Source organism: Saccostrea echinata, unplaced genomic scaffold, assembly GCF_033153115.1.
Source record: "Saccostrea echinata isolate AGI-Se365-2 ecotype Australia unplaced genomic scaffold, CSIRO_AGI_Sech_v1 ptg000015l, whole genome shotgun sequence".
Classification (NCBI taxonomy): Eukaryota; Metazoa; Mollusca; class Bivalvia; order Ostreida; family Ostreidae; genus Saccostrea; species Saccostrea echinata.
This window is the reverse complement of record NW_026889764.1, coordinates 2,336,082-2,359,422: the sequence shown is the minus strand read 5'-3', so window position 1 is coordinate 2,359,422 and position 23,341 is coordinate 2,336,082. Positions and strand designations below refer to the sequence as shown.

Below are 23,341 nucleotides of genomic sequence, written 5' to 3'. Positions count from 1 at the left end.
TTGACCGTCTGTTATTAAAGTAAATGCAAAGTAACTTTTGATTCATTAACAGCAGAGACGTGATATTTGGACATACATATAAAAGGTGTATCCATTCCTTATGTACATTATGACGTCATTTCTGATTCTTTTAATTTTTTCATTGATTTTTTAAATAGGCAAAATACCTGATACCACTGGCTCAATTTTCCTCATTATGTCACATTTTCATCTGTGATTCATTTCAATAATTCTATTGATCTTGCGTAAAAATTGAATCATACATTTTCTTTAAAGAGATCTTAAAGTATAACATATTTACATTCCCGAACTATGTATGTTTAATTTTTACATTACATTTACTCAAATAAATCAGTATCAATAGAATTATTTTACTGAGTTTTTAAACAAAGCACATTCTCCAGTCAAATATCAAACCAGTCGTGGGTGCCTGGTTATAAGGACATTGGCTTCGTGATAGGGAGGACCGGGTTCGATTCTCATTCGCGTACGTCGCCTCAGACGTAAACATAGGTAGTGACTGTTCTTTTGCAAAGCGCCTGACATTAGAAGTGAAAGTCACCGGTTATTCTGATGAGACATTAAAAACCGGGTCTCATATCACAGTAGGCGTTGGCACGATTAAGAACCCTCACTTCTCAATAGCCCTGAGTCCTGAGCACAGATTCATATTTGAAGCCCTTCATCAATTTGTTTGTCAATAACTTACCTCGTTTTAGAAATTTATCATTATTATAACGTATGCTTGCAAATAAAAATATCTTTCGTACCAATTGTGAATCCACACAGTCTACCTTATTAATCTGGAGGGTTCATGGCGGACGTGGTCGGTCGATATGGGTACACTTATTCCCTCTGTGCATCTGTTTATATCTGATATTTCCAGAGGTCCGTACCTTTGCCCTGTATTCAATCTGTATTGTTCATAGGATATACGAGAAAAAAAAATTCTCATTGTTATCATAACCTTTTTCAAACATGTTTCCACGTAGATGTATTAATTAAGTAGCAAGATTTACTTAAATTAAGCAGAGTTTGATTTTTTACAATGCTTAAAGTTCTTAAAATTACACAAAAATTCCCATAATGAGCTTTATTTTATTCTAAATTTTAAAATATCTGCTAATAAAAATATGATTTAAAAGCACAACCAAAACGTAAAAAATGCATTAGCTGTCAATCACTTAATAAAATAAAAGACTGATTTATTTAATACACATGATACGAAGTACATACATGTAGATTATTCTCTATTTATATGTCTCGACAGTGTCAAAATTAAAAGAAAACTACTAAAAAGTAATAACTTTCCTTTCATCAATATTTAAAATGCATTTCACGAGCATCTTTAAGCCTACGAGTATAAAACTTATTCATGTACAGAAGAAAGAAGCCTTTATCTGTTGATGCAGAATTAAATTAATTTGGCTGTCCAAGATTTCCATCCGGAAACAAAACGGGATCTGGTTGCCGAATAGTACGAACCATCTGTACAGCATTTCGCTGAAACTGGGATTTCGGCTGGCCAAGTTTCATGTTTTCAAACGGAAAAGGTGGTGTAGAATCTATCTTATTTCTAAAATAAATTAATGGAGAAAAAACATATATGGAGATAACTTTCGTATTCAAAATATTGGTATATATCATTTGCATTGGTTGTTCAAGTTTAGAAAATTAAATATCTTACTTCTTTTTTCTCCACATGATAAACAATCCTATTATGGTCGTTATGATTCCCAGCATTCCTAGCGCTATGGTTATTATATATGCTGTATTCACTAAAATATTCATTTGAAGATTGACATGATAAGAGTTAAAATAATATTTATTCCATCAAACGCAATTTTTGATAGCAAAATTGTAATAATATATTTTTTTGTGTTTTTTACTATGAACTGATATTTACAATGAACCTACCTTTTTCGCAGAGATTTCCGACAAACATTACGTCACAGACACATGTATATTTGGCGATTTCGTCGAAACATTCTCCATAAAAACATGGTGAGCTTACACATTCGTTGATTTCTTCAAAATTATACAATGTATATATAATAGAAAAATGATCATCAACATCATTCAATACGTTTCACTAAGAGTTGACAAATTTCTTTTTTCTCTTATGTATCTTACATGTAAATCACCCACCTGTTTCACAGTTGACTCCAGTATATCCGAGTTGACATTCACAAGTATACATATTGACAAGATCTGTACAGTTGCCATGAACACATGGTGAACTCTGACATTCATTGATGTCTATAAGGTCAAAATATTTGATGACTGTGAATATTTATACTGAAGCTACTTAGATGCAAGGAAAATATTTATCTGATCAAATTATGTAACAGCACAAAGATATAGTAGACGGTTAAAGTATTTGAAGAGAAATAAAACATAATTTTTTGTTCTGCAAGTAATAGCATATGTCATCACAAACCTATCTCAACACTGCATTATTGGAGTTGAAAGCACAGTAAGCACAGCGTTGTCCAAAACGACGTACCTACACAACTGTCACGTGACATAATTCGCTATTTCCATAACATTGCTACAAATTTTGTGCAACCGATTCCAATTGTTTTGGTAAGAAACACTTTGACAGAGTACAATCCTTTTAAGTTTCAAAAAATTTTGGCTGAGCAGTCACAGAGAAATATTAAATTTCCATGGAATTCATTGACATATTACAAAATATTAATCTGTAGCAAGCTTGTTCCTAACATTAAATCAGTCTCTGATTTGCTTTGTAGATATAAGGTTAATTGGATTTACTAAAGAAAATAAGGTATTGACATCTAGTAATTTTGAACTTTTTTCTAGCATGTTCATACATAGGACAATCAAGCACAAAATGTTTTTCGTCTTCAACAATAGTTTTACAATGGAAACAAAATCTATTTCTCTGGAAATGACAGAATTACAATATCTACAATATACACAACTGATGTGCACTTATTCTTACTTTGATAAAATAAGAAAATAAATTCTTCTGAAGTGGAAGACATAAATGTGATTGGATTTCTGGTTTCTTAACATCATGGTTGAATAATGTATTATAAAATGGGAGCTTTTAAGCCTTAACACATTCTAGTGTTATATGTTGAAATCCAGAAAATAATTTATTTTCATAGATATTTTAGCTCTGGACCAAACATTTTAAATTCTTTGCCAAAGTTAAAATTTAGCATCTAAATGAAATATATGGAGATAACGAACGGTATTCAAGCTCAAAAATCCATTAAACATTACAGAATAGGAGCAGAGCAAACACGGACCTCCAAAACATTAGAGGTGAGATCAGGTGCCATGGAGGAGTGAACATCCCCTGTCGATAGGTTACACCCGCCGTGTGCTCCTTGTCATGATCGGGAAATAACGGAAAAATCCTTCGACAATTCAGTGTATAAATAATGGCCTAACAATTAGTATGAAAAACGTCAGTCAGCATTTGGCTCAATAATAAACTGTATTTGCTGAGAAGGTCATTGTATCGACCATAGAACTTACGAAATGATGACTTTAAACGAGACTGCTGACATTCTTGTTTCATCAACTTGTTTGTCAATAATTTACCTCGTTTTAGAAATTGCACACACATACAGCATGTTCTTGCGTATCGAATCAACTGAGAGATATAAACCCCGTATACAAATTGCACATTGAAAGTTGGTGATTAACATATCTGTGAAGATTCATTAAGATTCTACCGGCACTCCGCTAGAACATTAGAGAACAAAATTTTTGGTCTAGCAGTAGCAATATGTCGCCTGGAATTGTTCGGGCGACTTAATAAAAATTAGAGGGAGAAATTTAATGAAAAAGTTTGCGAGACACGTGCGAGTTATAAAGATAATGAGAGAAACTCCTAAGTTGATAGAACTAGATTCCGATTCTGTTGGTTATTTGTCAATATGTTCAATACAGTAAAGATGCGATACAAGATATAACTTGTTTTACAGTTGATAACAGTATAACTAAGTTCACAATTTTAAGTATATATATTGATGCGGTCTTTACAGTTTCCAGGGATACATGTACATGGCGAACTGTAACACTCGTCGATTTCTACAGTTAAATATAAATATAACAATGGGGTAAATTGATGTGATATGTAGAAATCTTTGATCGGTTATTGTAAAGTGAGAGGCAACAAATTGGTTTTCGGAGATATTTAAATGTAATTTATAACTAAATAGAATTATTTTTACAGGTATTAATAATTTTCTGGACGCACAATCTTCAACAAAATGCCTAATTTGAAATTTGCCGTTGATTTTCGTTAAAAAGTGAAATAGCGATTGCGTTATCGCCAGCTACAGATTGATCTAAAAAAAAAAATTATTTTGGCTTGTAGTTTTGATAGTCCGGTATATTAAAATACTTCGTATTTGATAATTCCTTATCAATATAAAATACAAGTCACAAATGCATACATTTTCCTGCATTCAAATTCGTATAAGTGTTATGTCTGAAGGCCAAAATGAATTTTAAAAAAAAATTATTTCCCAGTCTTTAACTTTGCTTCTTGCAAAATGCATAATTTGTTTTCGTTTTTGCATTTTTGTTTTTGTTTTGTTGTTTTTGTTGTTTTTGTTGTTTTTAGTTTTGCTTTTATTCAAAATTTTCCTTATTAATTTTTAGAACAGGAACAATATACAACAATATACCAAATCTTGAAAAAAAATCTCCAACATAGAAAAAAGAAATGAGGAAATGACAGGAATTAGAATTGAGAGACTACGAAAAGGACTTTAGCCACCCTTGATTCTCTGATTTGGGAATAATGAATTTTACAAAATACATTTTACATTTATCTTTAGCTTACCTATGTGACAGTTGATTCCCGTGTATCCCGGATCACAGGTACATGTGTATTTGTTGACATGATCAACACATCTACCATGAATACATGGAGAACTGGCACATTCATTTATATCTTTATAAAAAGAAATAAATCTAAGAAGATTACATCTCCAAAAATATGAATGTATGTATTTGTCTATGATTATGAAGATTCCTGGTGCAACTGCTGGTTTACATAATGTTGTACAATACTTCAGTTCATTTAGTTGCCCATGTTAACTTCTGTAATTTAAGGTCTAATTGAATCAATTTACTATGAGCAATGGCTACTAAAACTCCGAAGACCAAAGTCACTAAAAGTGGTGCTTTTTAAAGTCTTTTGAAGCAATTAATCGTCGTCTTCATTTCACCTTCAGTTTTCACTTTGTTCTAATATAGGATACTTTTTATGATATTAATACTACTTATTTCGAACATATATGTATATAGTTTAGATTATTATTTACCCAATCATACTTACTATTTTCACACTGAACACCATTGTATCCTGGCAAACAGCTACAGTTATAACCATTCCGTCTTGATGAACACGAAGCTCCATTTCGACATGGATTACTTCTACAGTAGTCTATATCTGTAAAGGTTTTTGTTAAAATTAAAAAAAAAGCTTTGCATTCAGATATCTGACGAATTCTTAGAGATATCATGAATCAATAGGACACATTTATCTTAGTTATATACTAAATGATTGAAATTTCAATGGGGCCTTCAAAGTTTATACGCTCTGTCAGACATGTATTTGAAAAGGCAGTAAGTGTACTTGATATTTTATATACATGTACCAAATATTGGAATTATGAAAGATAAAAAAATTAGTTGGATTTTTTTCTCAATACAATTTTTAAAATCCTAAAAGCACAACCTGTTGATTTATGTACGAGTTGTGAAGAAAAGAAATATATTATTTGTTTTATTTAAAGTCCGGTAAGGGGATGTAACGTATGTGGGTTTTCGGTCGCATGTCAATTCTGAATAGATATTAAACTCACGTGTTCTACAATCAGTATCGGGATCATATCCTCTTAAGCAACGACAGTTGTATCCTTTGACAGATGAGTCTTGGGTGCATGTTCCGCTATTTTGACAAGGTTGTCCGTAACAAGCGTTACCTAAAAAAGTGCAATATGAATTTATCCTTAACAAACAAATATCAAAATTTAATGAGTATTAAAGTACTACACAAAGTTCCCACTCTGCAAAGGTCCACTTCAGTATTTAATAAGATACTGGATCGGATTTGGTTTTCGTCTTTTAAAAAAACTGCAAGGAACTTTTAGAAAAAATTGTAATCAAAATCAATAACCTCAAAACGTATGACTTTTCAGCACTGTATACAACTATTCCTCAAGTTGAATTAAAGTAAACGCAAAAGTGTACAGACAATTTCTAAAACAAGGGAAGCTATTGACAAGACCTTGGTGATGAAAAATGGATATCAACAATTTCGTTTAAAGTCAACATTTCCTAAATTCTATGGTCGATACAATGACCTAGTCAGCAAATACAATCTATCACTAAGTCGAACGCTGACTGACAAACTTTTCCGTTTGCCCGGCCATGACAATAAGCACACGGCGGGTGTGACCGGTTGACACGGGATGGATGCTCCTATTAAAAACATAATAAATTAATCCTTAGATCGGAATCTATAAAAATTTCAGAATTCTATTTAGATGGAGACCTGAAGGACTTTAAGGTAAAGTTTCATTCAAAAATCTGTACTTAAACAGGAAAAATTCTGTTTAAGCCAAAACGGAAGGCTCATCTTAGAAATTGCGAATAATCAATTTAATGTTTAAAATGCAAATTTGGAGAATTCAGGCATATAGATAAATATAACTACGAATACTGATATTGGAATGTTACTTTTGGGAAAATTGTTCACTGGCCTGTTAGTCCATTCTTTGTTATTCTAATTGATCCTTGAATGAAATATATCCAGCTGGCTATCTGTACATATTTTAGTTATATATGTACAAAGGTGTTTGCATGATTAACAAAAGTAATGGCTCTTAACAACAATAAACTTGATCATTATATGCTAAAACCGTGTTTTCTTTTTACTTTAGTTTTGATCTCTGTTTCAAATAACAAGAACATCATAGTAGGATCAGATGCCATGTTGGAGTAAACATCCCCTGTTGACAGGTTATATCCACTGTGTGCTCCTTGTCCTGAACGGGAAAACGGAAAAATCCGTAGATTCAATGTGAAAATGATGGCCTAACAATTGATGGCCTAATGTCTGTCAACATTTGACTTAACGATAGACTGTATTTGCTAACTAGGTCATCGGCCATAGAATATGATTTTAAACGGGACTGTTGATATTCTTGTTACGTCAATTGTTTTTGTCAATAACTTGTCTCGTTTAAAAAATGTTTCGTACGTAGAGGTTGCTCTTGCGTATCGAATCTAATGGGGACATAAACTCCACATGCAGGTGATAATTGTATATTCTTACAAAATAATTGACGTTTACGATAGAAAAGCTGAAATCTTCATGAAGTTCTTATACTTAAGTTTGCCATTCATGTCTTTTTCTAGTGAATAATCAAAATATAAAACAGATGTGTCAGTCTGTGAAGTATCTATTTTGCGTTCAAAGGGATATATCGAATCAACATAGGAATGAAAATGAATATTGTTGATTTCTAAAATGTCATGTTATATCTTGATGACGAAGTGAAGGCCACAGCAAGAGGCTTCTTCTCTTAATAGAAGTTTCAAATAAATTCTGCTTCATATATGAATTATACATAAAAAGGTCTGCTAATAACAGGACGCTATTAGTACTAATGGATTTCTGAAAGATTGTTAGATGACTTGATCTCCAAAAATTTACATAGATATCGTCAATCAGAAACTCAAGCATTTTTTAATTATCAAATTCGGAGTATGTACAAACAAAAAGTTATTTAACAAAATTAATTTGTAGATGACGAGTGTCAAGGTATGTAAATTAACAAGCTCCATTTTCATTGAAAAAGGAGCTGTTTTTATGAAAGAAAGCCTGGACTTTAATTTCTAGTGGGCAATGGTTGTATAAAGTGTTGAAAAGTCATATGTTTTGATGTTATTGATTTTTGAAAATTTTGTGACTTCAAATTTTCTAAAACTTCTTTGGAGTTTTTATCTGCATCTGATTTAACAACACTTCTCTAATATATTGTTGAACAGTTCTCCTCAAATTTCTCATTCACTGCATATTTTGGCAAAGATTAAAGAAAGAGGCTGTGCAGAGTGTAAGATTTAGATCTGTTAATTGATATCTGGTGGTATAACCATTAAGGGTACATATGAATACTAAATACGTGTATAAAGTGATGTAAACATTTATGGTAAATGCAATTATATGTTCATACTTGTGCAGCCTGTCCTGTAGTGTGCTGGACAAGGAGTTGACAGATAACATGTCTGCCCTGAGGTACAGGGATTATTGCGGCCACAGTAATATTCCCTGGAGTTTTCGTTGTGTTGCTTTATCAAAATTTAAACAACAATAAATTTGGATGGTTATCAGTACTTAATATTTTTATCAATTTTTGACAAGAAAACAAATAAATTGTATTGTTCTAAGTATAAACTAGGTCAGAAAGATCTACAAATCAAGTAACATACCGGTATATTACTTTTTCAATTTGAATTCAAATTAAGAAGCAGTCTTTCAAAATATACACGAAGTTTTCTCTCTCTAATTTTTTGCTTGAAATGTGTTTTAAGCTTTTACTCGGATCAAAATTTCTGATTCACCATACATGTGATTAAAGGATTAGCGAGAAATATCTCAAAATTATAAAACTAAAACAATATTTTTATTTATAACTATTTATTCTAATGAACACATTATCACTGCAAAGGATTTTTAGCATTAAAAAAAAAGAATGTGTTTGTTGAATCTCTTAACGAGTGCAGTAAATGTTATATAACTCCTGCTTACCATACAACTGACTTTGCTTCTTTCACAATAAGGCTCATCCGTATTACATCTGTAATCACTACGCTTATATCTGTTTAAGAACTGATTGGCAACATCATCTTGTATTTCCCCTGGTACAGCGACAGTTTCTGCTTAAAAATGGATTTTGCATATTTTTCTTTCTCTCTAATACTTTAAGACACTAGAAGATTTACGTCAATAAAATTCAATAAAAGCGAGTTAGACTTGATAAGCATTGGAAATATTGATGCAATTAAGCGCGTTTTTTAATTTAGAGGAGGAAGTTGTATTGTACATCAACATCATCTTTATTGGTTCAAAGTGTACCAGAAACAAATTTACAAAATGTTCTTAAAGGATACGTTTTTTTTTGAAATACCATGCATATATTTTTGAGTTCCAAAAAGTATTTAAAATTGTATGCAGTATTTTTTTTTATATTTAGTAAAGTAGTAAAGGAAAGTCTCTATATTCTTTAACAGTCCTTCTCCGAAAGATAGTGACTGTTATTTAATTGTTATTATTGACCGGTAAAGAGAGTTTTCCCACTATATTATTGATTTTGATTCTGATTAGTGAACTGATTTATTGTGACGTATAATACCGTCGCTTCTTCCAAAAACATAATGTCACATAAAAAAAAGACAAGTAACACAATCATGGCAACTTGAAGATTCGTTACAAATACAATCAACGTGCATTGGACACAGTTAAGTTGCCGAATGTTATTGAATAAAATCAGAATACTATTATATTGATTTGTTTTTCATATAACAAAACAATATTTGTGTGTGTTTACGGGCAAAATTATGTTAGCCCGCCCGGGACAAAAATATTGCCCTCCGCTCACCCCTTGCAGGCTAACATAATCAATGTTACCCTCAACCCCAGTCAATATTTGTATACTATGAAATCCATACAAAATCAATGTTTGCGAGATGGTTAGAGAGATTGAATATTTAATTATACTCCAAAACAAACCAGAAGACGAAAAAAAAAATTCAATAATTTTGAAGAGAAAAGATGAAGAAAAAAATCAAAAGTTTTCGTTTGTTACGTACGTATATTTATGGAATAATTTTACCACTTTTCTCTCAAAATGAATCTCTTTCTTGCATATAAGTACAGAGCGCCTTCGGTAGCAATTTAAAAGTTCTCAATCCACTCTGGAACATTTTTTCAACGACGTTGAATAATCTTTCTACATTGGCTGATGAGGCCGGGATGTAGAGGTTCCTCGCGGCAAGAAAAATCAGATAACGTATGAAAACTTTGCAGTATGCAATATACAAATCGCTGATGGAATCCATTTTTAAATTGATTTTACATTTTTTTTTTATTATAATTAATATCAATTGGTAAAACCTTTTATCGGTAAAAATCAGCAAAGACGGAATATCAATTTTATTATTTGATATTTGAATTTATAATTATTTATTTAAAAATGCATATTTCATGCACAGTTATCATTTAAAGTTTCTGAACTTTTCGTGTTAAAAACTCGTGAAATTGTAAGTGATAACTTACCACAAAGGGCACACTGGATCAGTAAAAATACATATGAAATTGGAATTGGTAAGAAAATTAACATTTCAACATCGGTCAATGAACTACGCAATAAAATATAAAATTTTCGTCATTTGCTTACTTTTTATACTTACTGATAAGTTAACTTAACGAGGTCAATTGATCAATCTGGGTCAACAGCATAACAAAGGAAGTCTGTGAAGTAAGTATCAGGTATAATTTTTAACGAGTTATCTACTAAAGGACACAATGATTTACAGTTTTATTGGGAAATAGTTTATAAAAATATGTGATTAAATAAAATCAAAGAAATTTTTTAAAGGACCAAATTACCTGTGGTTCAGAAGTCTGGTGACATAAAATATACCTAAAGATGTTGCGCTTAAGTAGTTTGGATGATTATTTCAGCTTTGTAAAACAATTCATTCCTTGCATTTAAATTGTCATTGTATGACAAACCTTTATAATTATAAATAGTAAAGTAATGGGATGAATATGTTGCATGAATTAATCAAGTATTCACTGGAATCATTGACCAAACATATAAATTCTTGTTATATTTATTTGTTACGTTTACATTATCTACGAATTGAAAATCAAAGGTATAAAGTCATGACGTAAAATTTTAAATGATTCACATCTATTAAAGATTCATTTTATATTTGACCAAAAAAAGTTATAATGACAAACATCATAATCATCAAAAGAGAAAGAGAATTTTATGTTAGCAATCATAAATAAGTTCTTTTAAGAATTCGCTATACATATATTCAAATATTCGTATCAACTTAATTGCAGTCGTGTTGAAGATTATTTTCTGAAACAAAATATAAATCTAAACTTTAAAAAAAACTTCATATTAATATGAATCTTCATAGCTTTTCTGTCCTTGAGAAGATTTAAAAAAAATTCCTATTTATATTATATATGATCAAAATTTCGCTGTTCTCGAGAAGAAAACTTTTCAAGATTTTTCAACTATATATATTACAATGTAAATATTTTATCACCCATTGTGACCCCACCCTCCCCCGAGAGTCATGATTTGAGCGAAAGTGAATTTACACTAAATGAGGATGCTTCCATATAAATATGATTAATCATGGGTTTTTCTTGCGAAGAAGATATTTAAAGATTTTTCCTATATATTGCTTTGTTTAAACTTTGATCGCCCACTGTGGCGCCATCCTACTCCGGAGGCTATGATATGAACAAATTTGATTCTACACTAGATAGTGAAGCTTTCACATAAGTTTGAACTTTTATGGTCCAATGGTTCTTGAAAAGAAGATTTTAAAAAGATGTTTTTCCACTACATTCCTATGTAAAACTTTGATCGCCCATTATGGCCCCAATCCTACTCATGGGCGTCATGATTTGAACAAACTTGAATCTACATTAAATGGGAATGCTTCCAGATAGGTTTCATTTTTCTGGCTCGGTGGTCTTTTAGAAGAAAATTTTTAAAGGATCGCATTAAATTTTAACTTATTCCTAATTATCTCCCCTTGAAAGAGGGTGTGGCCCTTTATAGATCCCATTTACTCTATGATGTTTTGTGGCAAGTTTGATGGAGATTAGCCTGTTGATTATTGAGAAGAATTCAAAAACGAGTTTACAGAGGGACGCCGACAAAATTTGATCAGGAAAGCTCACTTGAAACTTTTACTCTGGAACAAAAGGATGATTACCCTCATGATAAATAATTCTTACGATCATTATAATTATACGCACATATAACGATGTATCTTTAAAAATGTTGCATATGAATAAATTGACAGATCAGGTTAACAACATGCCGTTTGCATTTACTGCGTCCGACAAACAAGATTTGCTTGCAAGTAATTTTGTTTGATGCAAATGACCACTGGTACATGATTTTTGTGTCTCCTCCAGAGCAGAACGACACTTAGGGATCACTTTACCCGGCGTCTTTCTGTCTGTTCGCCTGTCACACCTTTTAGATTGAGAACTGTAAGAGGTATGGATTTGATATGTCGCACATATATTGCTTGGTACTTTGGCTTTGTTACCAAAATATATAGCATATTTTTGACATTTGATAGGTACACTATTATGCTATTTAGCACATGCACTATCTGCCATAAATAAATCATAGAAAAATATCAGCATTGCAGCCCACTTGACCTTGACCTTTGACTTTCTTTGCAAAAATACCTTAGACGGTTGATTAAACTTAGTTTGTTTTTTTTTTTTTTAATTTTGAGTGATATAGTTTTGATGACTGGTATTTATATCACATGTTTATGAGCTCATGGCATCGTACATGCACTCTGAAACTATATGCTATACAGGAACCACAATCTAAAATTTAAAATATTTAAGTTTAAAAAGGATCATTATAGACTGACAGTTGCAGTAAAGACAGACTGAAATATCTTTTGGAGGATAGTTTATTGTGCTATTATATTGGTCTTGCTATCCATGGATTTTTTTTCTTTGCAGGCAAATGACTGAAAAAGTATAATGCTAGTAGCAAATGAAAAGCTGACCACTCTTAGATTTATTTTAATTGTTTATGATGCTATAAAGCAGAGGGCACATGCATTCCTTGGAACACTAGTTTTCTTTGCTGATATATTTGACTGTCAAAATTCTAAGGTAACCATATCCATAAAACACAAGTACCCTACATATTCAAATGGTCTTATATTGGTTTATATTGTTAATATATTGTTATATTGTTTATATTGTTAATAAAGGATAAAATATTAATTTCACATCAAAAACATACTTTGAACCAGAGGTTAATACATCGAATGTTTAATATATAAATTTGGAAACAGATTCTGGCAACAAAAAACAAAAACATAAACAAAAACAAAAAAAAAAAACCACAAAAAACACCGACTTCCATGTATAAGCGCTTATTGGCGAGTATATACGTGTTTTTTTTAAAATGCAGTTCTCGAACACTTTAAGTCACAAAGTTGAAGACTTCGTCAAATAGAGAAAAATGTTTATCTGTTGCTGCAGAAATTTATTTCTGGCTGTCCAAGATTCCCATCTGGAAACGAAATAGGATCTGGTTGAGGGATAGTACTACCCATCTGTACAGCTTTTCTAGGAAACTGGGATTTCGTTTGACCAAGTTTCATGTTTTCAAACGGAAAAGGCGGTGTGGAATCTATCTGCTTTCTAGAATGAAAAACATATTATATAATATAATCATACTGGAACATGCTTTTATATTCCAATAATGACGATATATGATTTGTATTGCTTGATCAAAATAGAACATTACAAATCTTACTTCTTTTTCCTCCACATGATAAACAATCCTAGTATGGTCGTTATGATTCCCAATAATCCTAACACTATGGTTATTATGTATGTTGCATTCACTAGGAAATTATAAGTAAAAGTTTCATTTATTTTATAAAGATGATTATCACAATAAAAAATATTTTTGTTGCTCAAGTTTACAAACATTACCTTCTTCACAACGATTTCCGACAAACAAAACATCACAGGTACATGTGTATTTAGCGATTTCGTCGACACATTCTCCATAAATACATGGTGAGCTTACACATTCGTTGATTTCTATTTTAAAAAAATTATCTATAATGAATTAAAATATTTCCCCTTAATCATATAACAATCAGTGATTAAACTACTTAAAGTTGAATATGTACCCCGGAGGATTTCAAGTATATTTTTTAACTGATTTATTTTATTTTAAAGTTATATACCTGTTTCACAGTTGACTCCAGTATATCCGAGTTGACATTCACAAGTGTACATATTGACAAGATCTGTACAGTTGCCATGGACACAAGGTGAACTCTGACATTCGTTAATGTCTATAAGGAAATATGATCATTGAGAATTTCTTCTGAATACTATTACCGTATAAGTAGAATTTTTAGCGAGGATTTAATTTTGGCATTATTAACTAGGCTGCTGGGATTGCTAAAATTGAATATCGCTAAAAATTAATAGCCTTTTATTTGTAATAGGTTCTATAGTTAGCATTTAAAAATCGCTAAAATTACTTCTCGCTAAAAATAAATGTCAATTTTTTTAGGATAAGTTTTATCTCGCTAAAATTTCCACTTATACGGTATTAATCTTGAAGTTGCTTACATAGAAGAGAAGTGTTTGAGCTAGAAGAATTTAAAAGAATGAAAAGGTAAAAATAACGAACCGTGATCAATTTCATAAATCCTAAAAATACAAAATCACGAAAGGATAAAAAACATAGACAACTGGATCACTAAGGTGGGATCAGATGCCTAAAGGAGTAAACATCACCTTTCTATTCATTGGGCATTCCGAATATTTGTCACAGTAACATAAAAACATCAAAAAAGCTTTGTCTTAGTCATAATTTTGTCCAAAAAAACCTAGACCCCACCAAAAATCAAAGGTAGTCTGCAATTTAGCCATATACTGATGTGGAAGAAACAAGAAATCCCAATCAAACAATGTCAAACCCTATCAGTAAAATGTTAAAGAAAATAAAACAAGTAGCAGACAGAAAAAGGGAGGGATAAACGATGAAAGAGTCTTTACTATATACCCATCAATTTTTGTTTTGTTCTTTTGTCCTGTTCTGTTGATATTTCAGAGTGTGATTCGACCTTTTGGATCTCCACACTGTGTTTTCTGAATACATGTATTTAAAACCTAATGACTTTTTCCATCATGCGTGTAAAGCTGTTGCACAACAATCCCACCACAACTCTAATGTCGACTGTATCAACGATTTTGAATTTAAAAAATATTCTATTTGGATTAAATATATAGAAAATCATTGGAAGGAGGCAATGTCCATTCCAACGATTCACCTTTCATCTCTTTATATCAGCTAGGGATTATTTGAAAACGCCCACATGATGGAATGTACCATTATTTAACAATTATTGTATTTCACAACCACAGGGGGAAAACCACTACTGTTATGACTCATCGACCACTCCATTAAATTCTTGCGCAGTAAAAAGTAATTCCTTGAAAAGTCAACTTCTTATTTGAATTCTCCAAAAACATTCCGATTTTTAAGTAAAATTGTATTCTTTGTTTAATCTTGTTCAAGGTAAATAATAAATCAAGTATCACTATTCACAACAGTGAACAAGATCATATCTCGTTGAAAAGGGTGGGTTACGAAACCATACTCATATCAATTAAAAAGGAAAAAGAAAACATATAATATTAATAGTAACTTAATTCGAGGAGTCGGATTTCGTCAAGTTGACAGGCGCAGATCATTTAATCCAGCGAGACTCTGAGCATCGAATTTAATCGTAAAATACGCACTGGCCAAATGGATAATTAATAAGATCAACCTACTCAAAACAAGTTACTGTTTTAGATTAAATATATTATATACCCCTCCATTATATGCTAAATCTATGTTAGATAAATTGATATTACCTATAGCAAGGTTTATTTGCTACTCCTAATAATTTTAAAAGATTTTTCTGATATGCAAAAACAAAAGAACGGTATGCTTTGTGTCAGTTTCAGAGAATGATGAACCACGGTGTGGTGATCCAGAAGGTCGGATCACACCGTCACTTGATCGAGTATAATCAACAGTAAAACTGAGTAATACACAGAGGAAATACCAAGAAAGACAATATGCTTTACGCCTTTTTTCAGGTCTCTCACCTATTTGACAGTTGATTCCCGTGTATCCCGGATCACAGGTGCATGTGTATTTGTTGACATGATCTACACATCTACCATGATTACACGGCGAACTGGCACACTCATTTATATCTGTATATGAAAAGAAATATAAGTTACCTAGATTTACATTCCCTGATTTTAAAGTCGTGTTTCCATTTTCAGAAGCGATCTCATCTTATGTTCTTGCCTTGAATGCAATTGTATCCTTTTGCGCTTTTCATGATATCAGACTTGGATTTTATTTAGATTTGATCAAAGGGTATTGGCTTGATTAAAAAAAAAAAAAGAAGTTTCTTTTAAATATATTTTTCATGTTTATTAACCACATGGCTCACATTACAGATTACTTTTCATTGTAAATTTATAGTGATTGATTTTAATTTTGTATTTACAAGAATGCTATTGCTCTAGACTCAACTGATTCTTTCAAAACCATATTCCTTGATAAGATAACCTATCATCTGATTTCTGGTCATTCATCTTCTCATAATAATTACGTCTTCTTAATACAAAGGAAGTGTTGAGTGAGCGAAAATTATATTATACAAAATAAATAGAGGATATTCAATATTTTGTAGATGAATATGGAATTTATTTCACGATTGGGACAGGATTTTTTTGATAATTTCACGAGTGCGAAGCACGAGTGAAAATACCAAAAATTCTGTCTCACGAGTGAAATAAATTCCATATTCATCTACAAAACATTGAAATTTCTGTTTAGTACATTTTCTTAGATTTTTCCTTTGCCTCTATCTTTTCATAACAAAGTGTCATAGGCTGTGACGTCATAGTTGAGCAGTTGAGACGTCATAGCTATAAGCGATTGCGAGTATGTAAAATGTAATAAAACATTGTTAACAATGAAACCTATAGAAGCATTGTCCTATTCAAAATTCTACTTCGCATTTTTTCTCTAACTTGTGTCAATAAATGAAAATTATACATTTTATTTAAGGTTTTTCGTCGTTATTTTCTAAAGATTGGTCTTAAAAATAAACGTGTTGACTACATACGAAACGGACTTTTAAATATGTTACTAACTTTTGGTAAAAGTTCTCTTAATTTAACTATTTCGATATTGCATGCATAAAATTAGTATAAAACATTCTGGTAAAACCCCAATCACTAAAAGTGAAGTTGAACGAAGCTTTTATAAGCGAATAATTTTCGTTTCAATAACAAAATAAAATTTGTCTTCATCTACGTACTGTCATTTTGACAAAAAAATCAATAATAAATTGAAAAGAATGAAAAGTAAAAACGTCATGCATAATCGTACTTAACTATTTTCACAATGAACACCATTGTATCCCGGCAAACAGCTACAGGTATAACCATTCAGTCTTGAGGAACAGGAAGCTCCATTCTGACATGGATTGCTTCTACAGTAGTCTATATCTGTAATGATTGGTTGTTGAGCAGAGTGACACGTTTTAGGAAAAGTTTGCATATTCACTTGGTAACTAAGTTCTTTGAGATATAGAAGCTCTCTTCAAAAAACCTTTCATTATGATTTTATTAAATGATTTAAGTTTCATTGGTACCTTGGACGGTTTAATGTTCCTTATATTTTTGATTGATATTTGATAAAGTAACAGACTTTTGGATTTTTCATAATTATATTTTCATTTAAAAAAAAAATTGAAGCATAAACTGCTCATATATGTGAGAATACTTCAAATAAATGTTTTAATAAATGCATAGAAATAAAAAAATAAAATATTAAACACAAACTACTTGTTCAAATGAAATTCTAAGTTTTATATCAAAACACCAAAAAACCACACCCTTCTTACATTTAATGGTAGATAGGGAATAATACTTATGGGAGCTCCAGACTGCATATAAAAAGGAATTATCTTAGTTGCTAGACAAACTCACAGGTTCTACAATTTGTATCTGGGTCATAGCCTCTCAAACAATGACAGGTGTATCCTTTGACAGATGAGTCCAATGCGCATGTTCCTCCATTCTGGCAAGGTTGTCCATAACAAGCATTACCTGAACAGAAGTTAAATATAAATTAATCTTTCACCTACATTTGCGTTACTAAGTAAGAAATAAAGTTGCAACTTTATATAAATCAGCAAATCTGCATGTAAATTTGATAAATATAAGTACAGGTAACATGCTACTATTTAAACAAGAATATATTTAAGTAACCATAAGAGAATCTCATATATTGTTCCTCAACCCCAAATTACTTGCACATTTTGAATATCTGATTGTAAATATCAATAAATGGGGTTATAAATAGAAGACTTAATAGTCAATTGTCAATTTTTTTTTATTTTCTTGTTGAAATGCAATGTTTTATTTTGTTAAATCAGATAACCTGGGTCATTTGCTGACGAAATTAAAATTTCAAAAAATATATTTTAACCGAGAAATTCTCGTGTCTTGTCATGTATGGTGTATAAGCTTTGGCTCAATGTAATTAAAAATAACTTAAAGCGTGTCAGTTTATATTGTCATTTTCGTAAAGATTTAGTTTCATACTTGTGCATCCAGTACTGTAATGTGCTGGACAAGGAGTTGACAGGTAACATGTCTGGCCCGAGGTACATGGATTATTTATGCCACAGTAGTATTCCCTAGAGTTCTCGTTGTGTTGCTTAATGAGATTTAAAAATTCTAAACGTCGAGCTTCTACAGTACTTCATATCTTTAAATATCAATATCTGCTATTTTGTACATTATACTATTTGCTTATGTTTTTAATTTTATGCATAAATTTGCATGCATTAGACTCTCAAAAATTTTCAAACATAATATGAACTTTTCAATTTATGGATTTAAAAAAATAAGAATAAATATATCAAAATAAAGATATTGGTAGTTATCGATTTAACAGCGATGATATCAAAATATAACACTTTATTACTCAAAAATGATTATAAATAAATGTTCGTCGAATATGCAATGGATGTAACAATGTCATATATAATTCAGTTAACTAGGTTTACTTACCATACAACTGACTTTGTGAGTTTCACAATAAAGCTCATCTGTATTACATCTGTAATCACTACGCTTATATCTGTTTAAGAACTGATTGGCGACATCATTTGATATTTCTCCAGGTACGACAACAGCATCTTTGCAAAAAATACATTTTGCATAATTGGTCTTTTTTATTAATAAAAACATTAAGCTTTATCACAGTGCCATTCTACTTTAAGGAAATAAGGAGTATTACAGCGTTTCTATTTTCAAGTAATGAACATAAAACATTATATGTAAGAATTGAAAAACATTTGCGACAGACATTAAAGACACGTCACAGTTTTATGTCATGAGTCTTCATTTTTCACTCATTTTTCTCATAAAAACAGAAGTTTCTTTATAATTTGAACATAAATCAATATTCTGTGAAGTTAACAAACTTTTTCTATGGAGTCAGAATTCCGTTTAATCACAATTTCTGTCAATCAGTGCGTAGAAAATAATGCGGTGATCTTGGATTTTCATTCGACGTCCTTGTTAGGATCTAAAGACGCTGTGACAAATTTCAGCGGGAAAATTGTGACCGCGTACATAGCGATAATTAATCCCACGCGGAAAAAAATGTATGTCTACAGTATGTCATCCACTCCTTAAAGAAATGTTGATCCTATCAACTTACCAAGGAGGACAAAATGGACCAAGAAAAGTACATAAGCTGTTGGAATAAGATGAATGATAATCATTTCAACATCGGTCATTGAACAGTTCTGCAAGCGTTCGAGGTTTTGATATTGCTTCCCTTTTATATGCGCTGATAAGTAATACTTAAACAGGTTAACTGATCAATCAGGGCTCAAAGACAGAAGGAAGTTGATAGCGTAATTTTAGGTAATATAAAGAATTAGCAGAAAAACGTACATTGGAAGAAATCGAAGGAAAAAAAGGAAACGGATAAAAAAAACGATATAAAATATTGGTATAACAATTCAAAGTTGAATATGGATTCTTTGACCCTTCTATTTGCATCAAATCCCTTCAAACGGAATCGGCGTGGGATTCATTTAAATAGTGGATTATTCAAGAGATATATTTCAAATGCAAAATAAATAACATGATGAAATTATTAAAAATAATATATATATATATATATATACCGGTTAATCAATTGCATACACGAACAAAAGAGTAATATTAACTAATCATAAATCTGGTTTACCGTAAAAAGTATAATTAACTAAGAAAATAGTCTTTTTCCATTTCAATCAGGGTTACAAATTAAATGACATGATCATAATTTCAACATATCCTGAAATATATTTAGGGACAAAATGAAAACCAACTGTCCTTAAGTGTTCAATAGTTCAGAAGTGAAAAAAAAATTAGTGGCTTACACGATCAGTATATATTGGCCCTTGCTGACAAAGCAGGTTACAATATTGTCTTTGTTTGTAAGACTCATAATTAAAATTGTATTTTAGAGGAACTGGGATTTAATTCTACATATTGTAATCTAACTTATACCCAAAGCTCCCTTTCTGAAGAGAAAATTCTTCAAAATCAATTGTCAGTTTTGAATACATGTATTTTTAATATTCCTAAAAACCAAAATGAATTTGAATTACCATATCTATTTTGGATTCCGAAACTTCATAAAAATCCTTACAGAGATACATAGCGGGTTCCAGTAAATGTTCTACCAAGCCTCTTTCTTAACTCCTCACTAAAATAAAAACAGTGGTGAAGGAGAAACTTCAGGAGTACTGTGCAACAATATATTTGAGAAGTGGTGTAAATCAGATGTGGATACTAAAAAATTCCAAGGAACTTTTGAAACATTTGAAATCGCAAAATTTTACCATAAACAACAACATAAAAACTTACGACTTTTCAACTTTACATACAACCATTTTCCACGATAAATTAAAATCCAGGCTTTTTGACATCATTGACAGCTGTTTTTTTTTTTTTTTTTAAATAAAAATGGAGCTCGTAAATTTACTTACCTTGTCACTGGTCATTTGCAAAATTATTTTGTTAAAAAATATTGATTGTACGCACAAGTGCTCTGAAGTTGATATTAAAAAATGCTTGAGTTTCTGATTGGCAATATCTATGTGGTTTTTGGAGACCAGAGTTTTCGACAACCTATTGCAATTCCCATGGGTACCAATTGCGCCCCGTTATTAGCAGACCTATTTTTGCATTCATATGAAGCAGAATTTGTTCCAAATCTTATAGGTGAAAAGAAGAGAACACCTGCTGTGGCCTTCAACTCGACATTTAAATATATCGACGACATATCGTCAATTAACAATGGTTATTTCCATTTTTATGTCAATAATATGTATTCTGATGAGCTTGAAATAAAAGATACCACAGAGTCTGACACATATGTTTCATATTTGGATATTTAACTAGAAAAAGAGGTTAATGGTAATCTAACATCAAAGCTTAATGATAAACGTGATGACTTTAACTTTTCAATCGTCAACTTCCCTTACTTATGCAGCAATATACCTTTATCACCTGCATGCGGGATTTATATCTCTTAGTTGATTCGATATGCAAGAGCATGCTCTACGTATGACCAATTTCTGAAACGAGGTCCGTGTTTGCTCTGCTCCTGATTTGTATTGTTTAATGAACTTTTGAGCTTGAATACTGTTCTTTATTTCCATATACTTCATCCTTTATCCCGGTGACCTAGACCTCCATTGTCTGACTTAGATTAATAAGCAACAGCATACACAAATTCCTTCTTGGCAATTGTTTAGTGGTCGTCAAAAACAACGCAATTGTTGATTATAATTTTTGAAACATCCAATGAATTGTAAAAGAAAAAAGGAATTGCATTTTTTTTTAAAAAATCGAAAGGGTGAATTAAAAAAAAATGACAGGACACATAATTGTTAACCTGCACTAAAACTTCAGGCAATGTGAATAAATTTCTATGTCTCAGCATATGTCTTTTGATACTGGCTAAATGCCAGTCAAATCATAAGACACACAAAAACGGTATGCCCAAAAATGATACTTCAAATGTCGAGAGTATGACATCTTTTTGTGACATTTTGAAAAATTTAATATTTTTTTGAACATTCGTGAAATTAAAATGATCTATGATTTCATATTCTTTAGCCCAATGACACTGACCTTTAATATATGACTTGGATTGATAAGCAACAACAAAAACAAAGTACTTCTTTGAGATTGTTTGGTGGTCGCCAAAAACAATGCAATTGTTTATTATAAGCTGTTAAAACATCCGTTTCAAAATTAGAATTGTTTAAAAAAACAATTTAAGCACAGAAAGTAAAGAAAAGTAAAGACCTTGTTTAATATCTATTTTGAATGATTTGTTTTAATTTCCATGAAATGTTTCAAGAAAGAAATTGCTGTAATTTTATGCAATGGGAAAAGACAAACTTTGTGTGTGAAAATCAGATATGTTTATTTGCACTCTATCGTGTCCAAAGCAAAGCACGCCTTTTTGCTGACAAAACAAGCAAAAGGGTGAAATTTAACATTTTTTTTTTCTTTTCTTTTCAACCCTAACCTTCCTGATGTTCCTCTATAAATGCTTTAAATCATGACCCAAATCAATATTAAATTTGAACAGTTCACATGCAGGCACTACTAAGTTCTTAATTACAAACATTTCCAAGTTGACTTTGCCTGATGCTTATGCCAAGGTAAAAACCGAATTTTATCCTTATCACACAAGTACCTTATCATACATGTAGCTTATCACACATGTACCTTGTCCTTCATTCCATTCAATTTTATCTTAGATCCGGAGAAGATTCCAACATCTCGTTACCAGATGACATTTATACCATGACCCTTGGTCCAGATCATGCTACACTTGTTCATTTTTAAAAGTTGCCTGCAACAGCTTACTCATTTGAATTCTTTAAATCAATATTCCAGAGTTAGAAACCATTCCTGTTGTTACCCGATGGACTTGTCCTTTGAAATACGAATCTGAGTGAAAATCAAGACGTGACAGTCAAGAAGTCTCTTCCTGTAGAATAGATTGAATGAATTAAAATATTGAGAATTATTTTACTATATTTTTTTCTATTTACAACTCAGAATGACAGGTTAATCTTATTCAGTTCTAGCTGGGTTTTTTTTAAATTCATTTTTATAAGGATATTAATAAAATATATCATTAAAAATGGGCATTTTGTTTGAAAGCAATGTATCATAATTTTAGGTGATAAGATTCTGAAAAAGGTCCAATTGTATTGTTGTAGGATACTCAACTATGACACTCTCTGTATGATCATGATAAATGACTCTATTAAAAATACAGATACAGATGACCATAAAGAAAACAACCATAACGTCTCTGCTTATTATAAATCAGAAATATACATAAAGTTTTTAATGTAA

General features: G+C 31.2%; 1 protein-coding gene across 1 annotated transcript; it reads right to left on the bottom strand.

Moving 5' to 3' along the window:
* Positions 1 to 1,251: 1,251 nt before the first annotated feature.
* On the bottom strand, positions 1,252 to 17,447 carry LOC133187987 (fibropellin-3-like). Its single transcript, XM_061323377.1, has 9 exons — positions 17,282 to 17,447; positions 15,974 to 16,084; positions 14,050 to 14,160; positions 5,327 to 5,440; positions 4,829 to 4,939; positions 2,149 to 2,259; positions 1,918 to 2,028; positions 1,688 to 1,778; positions 1,252 to 1,576 (listed from the first exon to the last, which is right to left on the bottom strand). Exons 1-9 carry the CDS (start codon positions 17,445 to 17,447, stop codon positions 1,420 to 1,422), a joined length of 1,083 nt encoding a protein of 360 aa, XP_061179361.1. The 3' UTR covers positions 1,252 to 1,419.
* Positions 17,448 to 23,341: the final 5,894 nt, after the last annotated feature.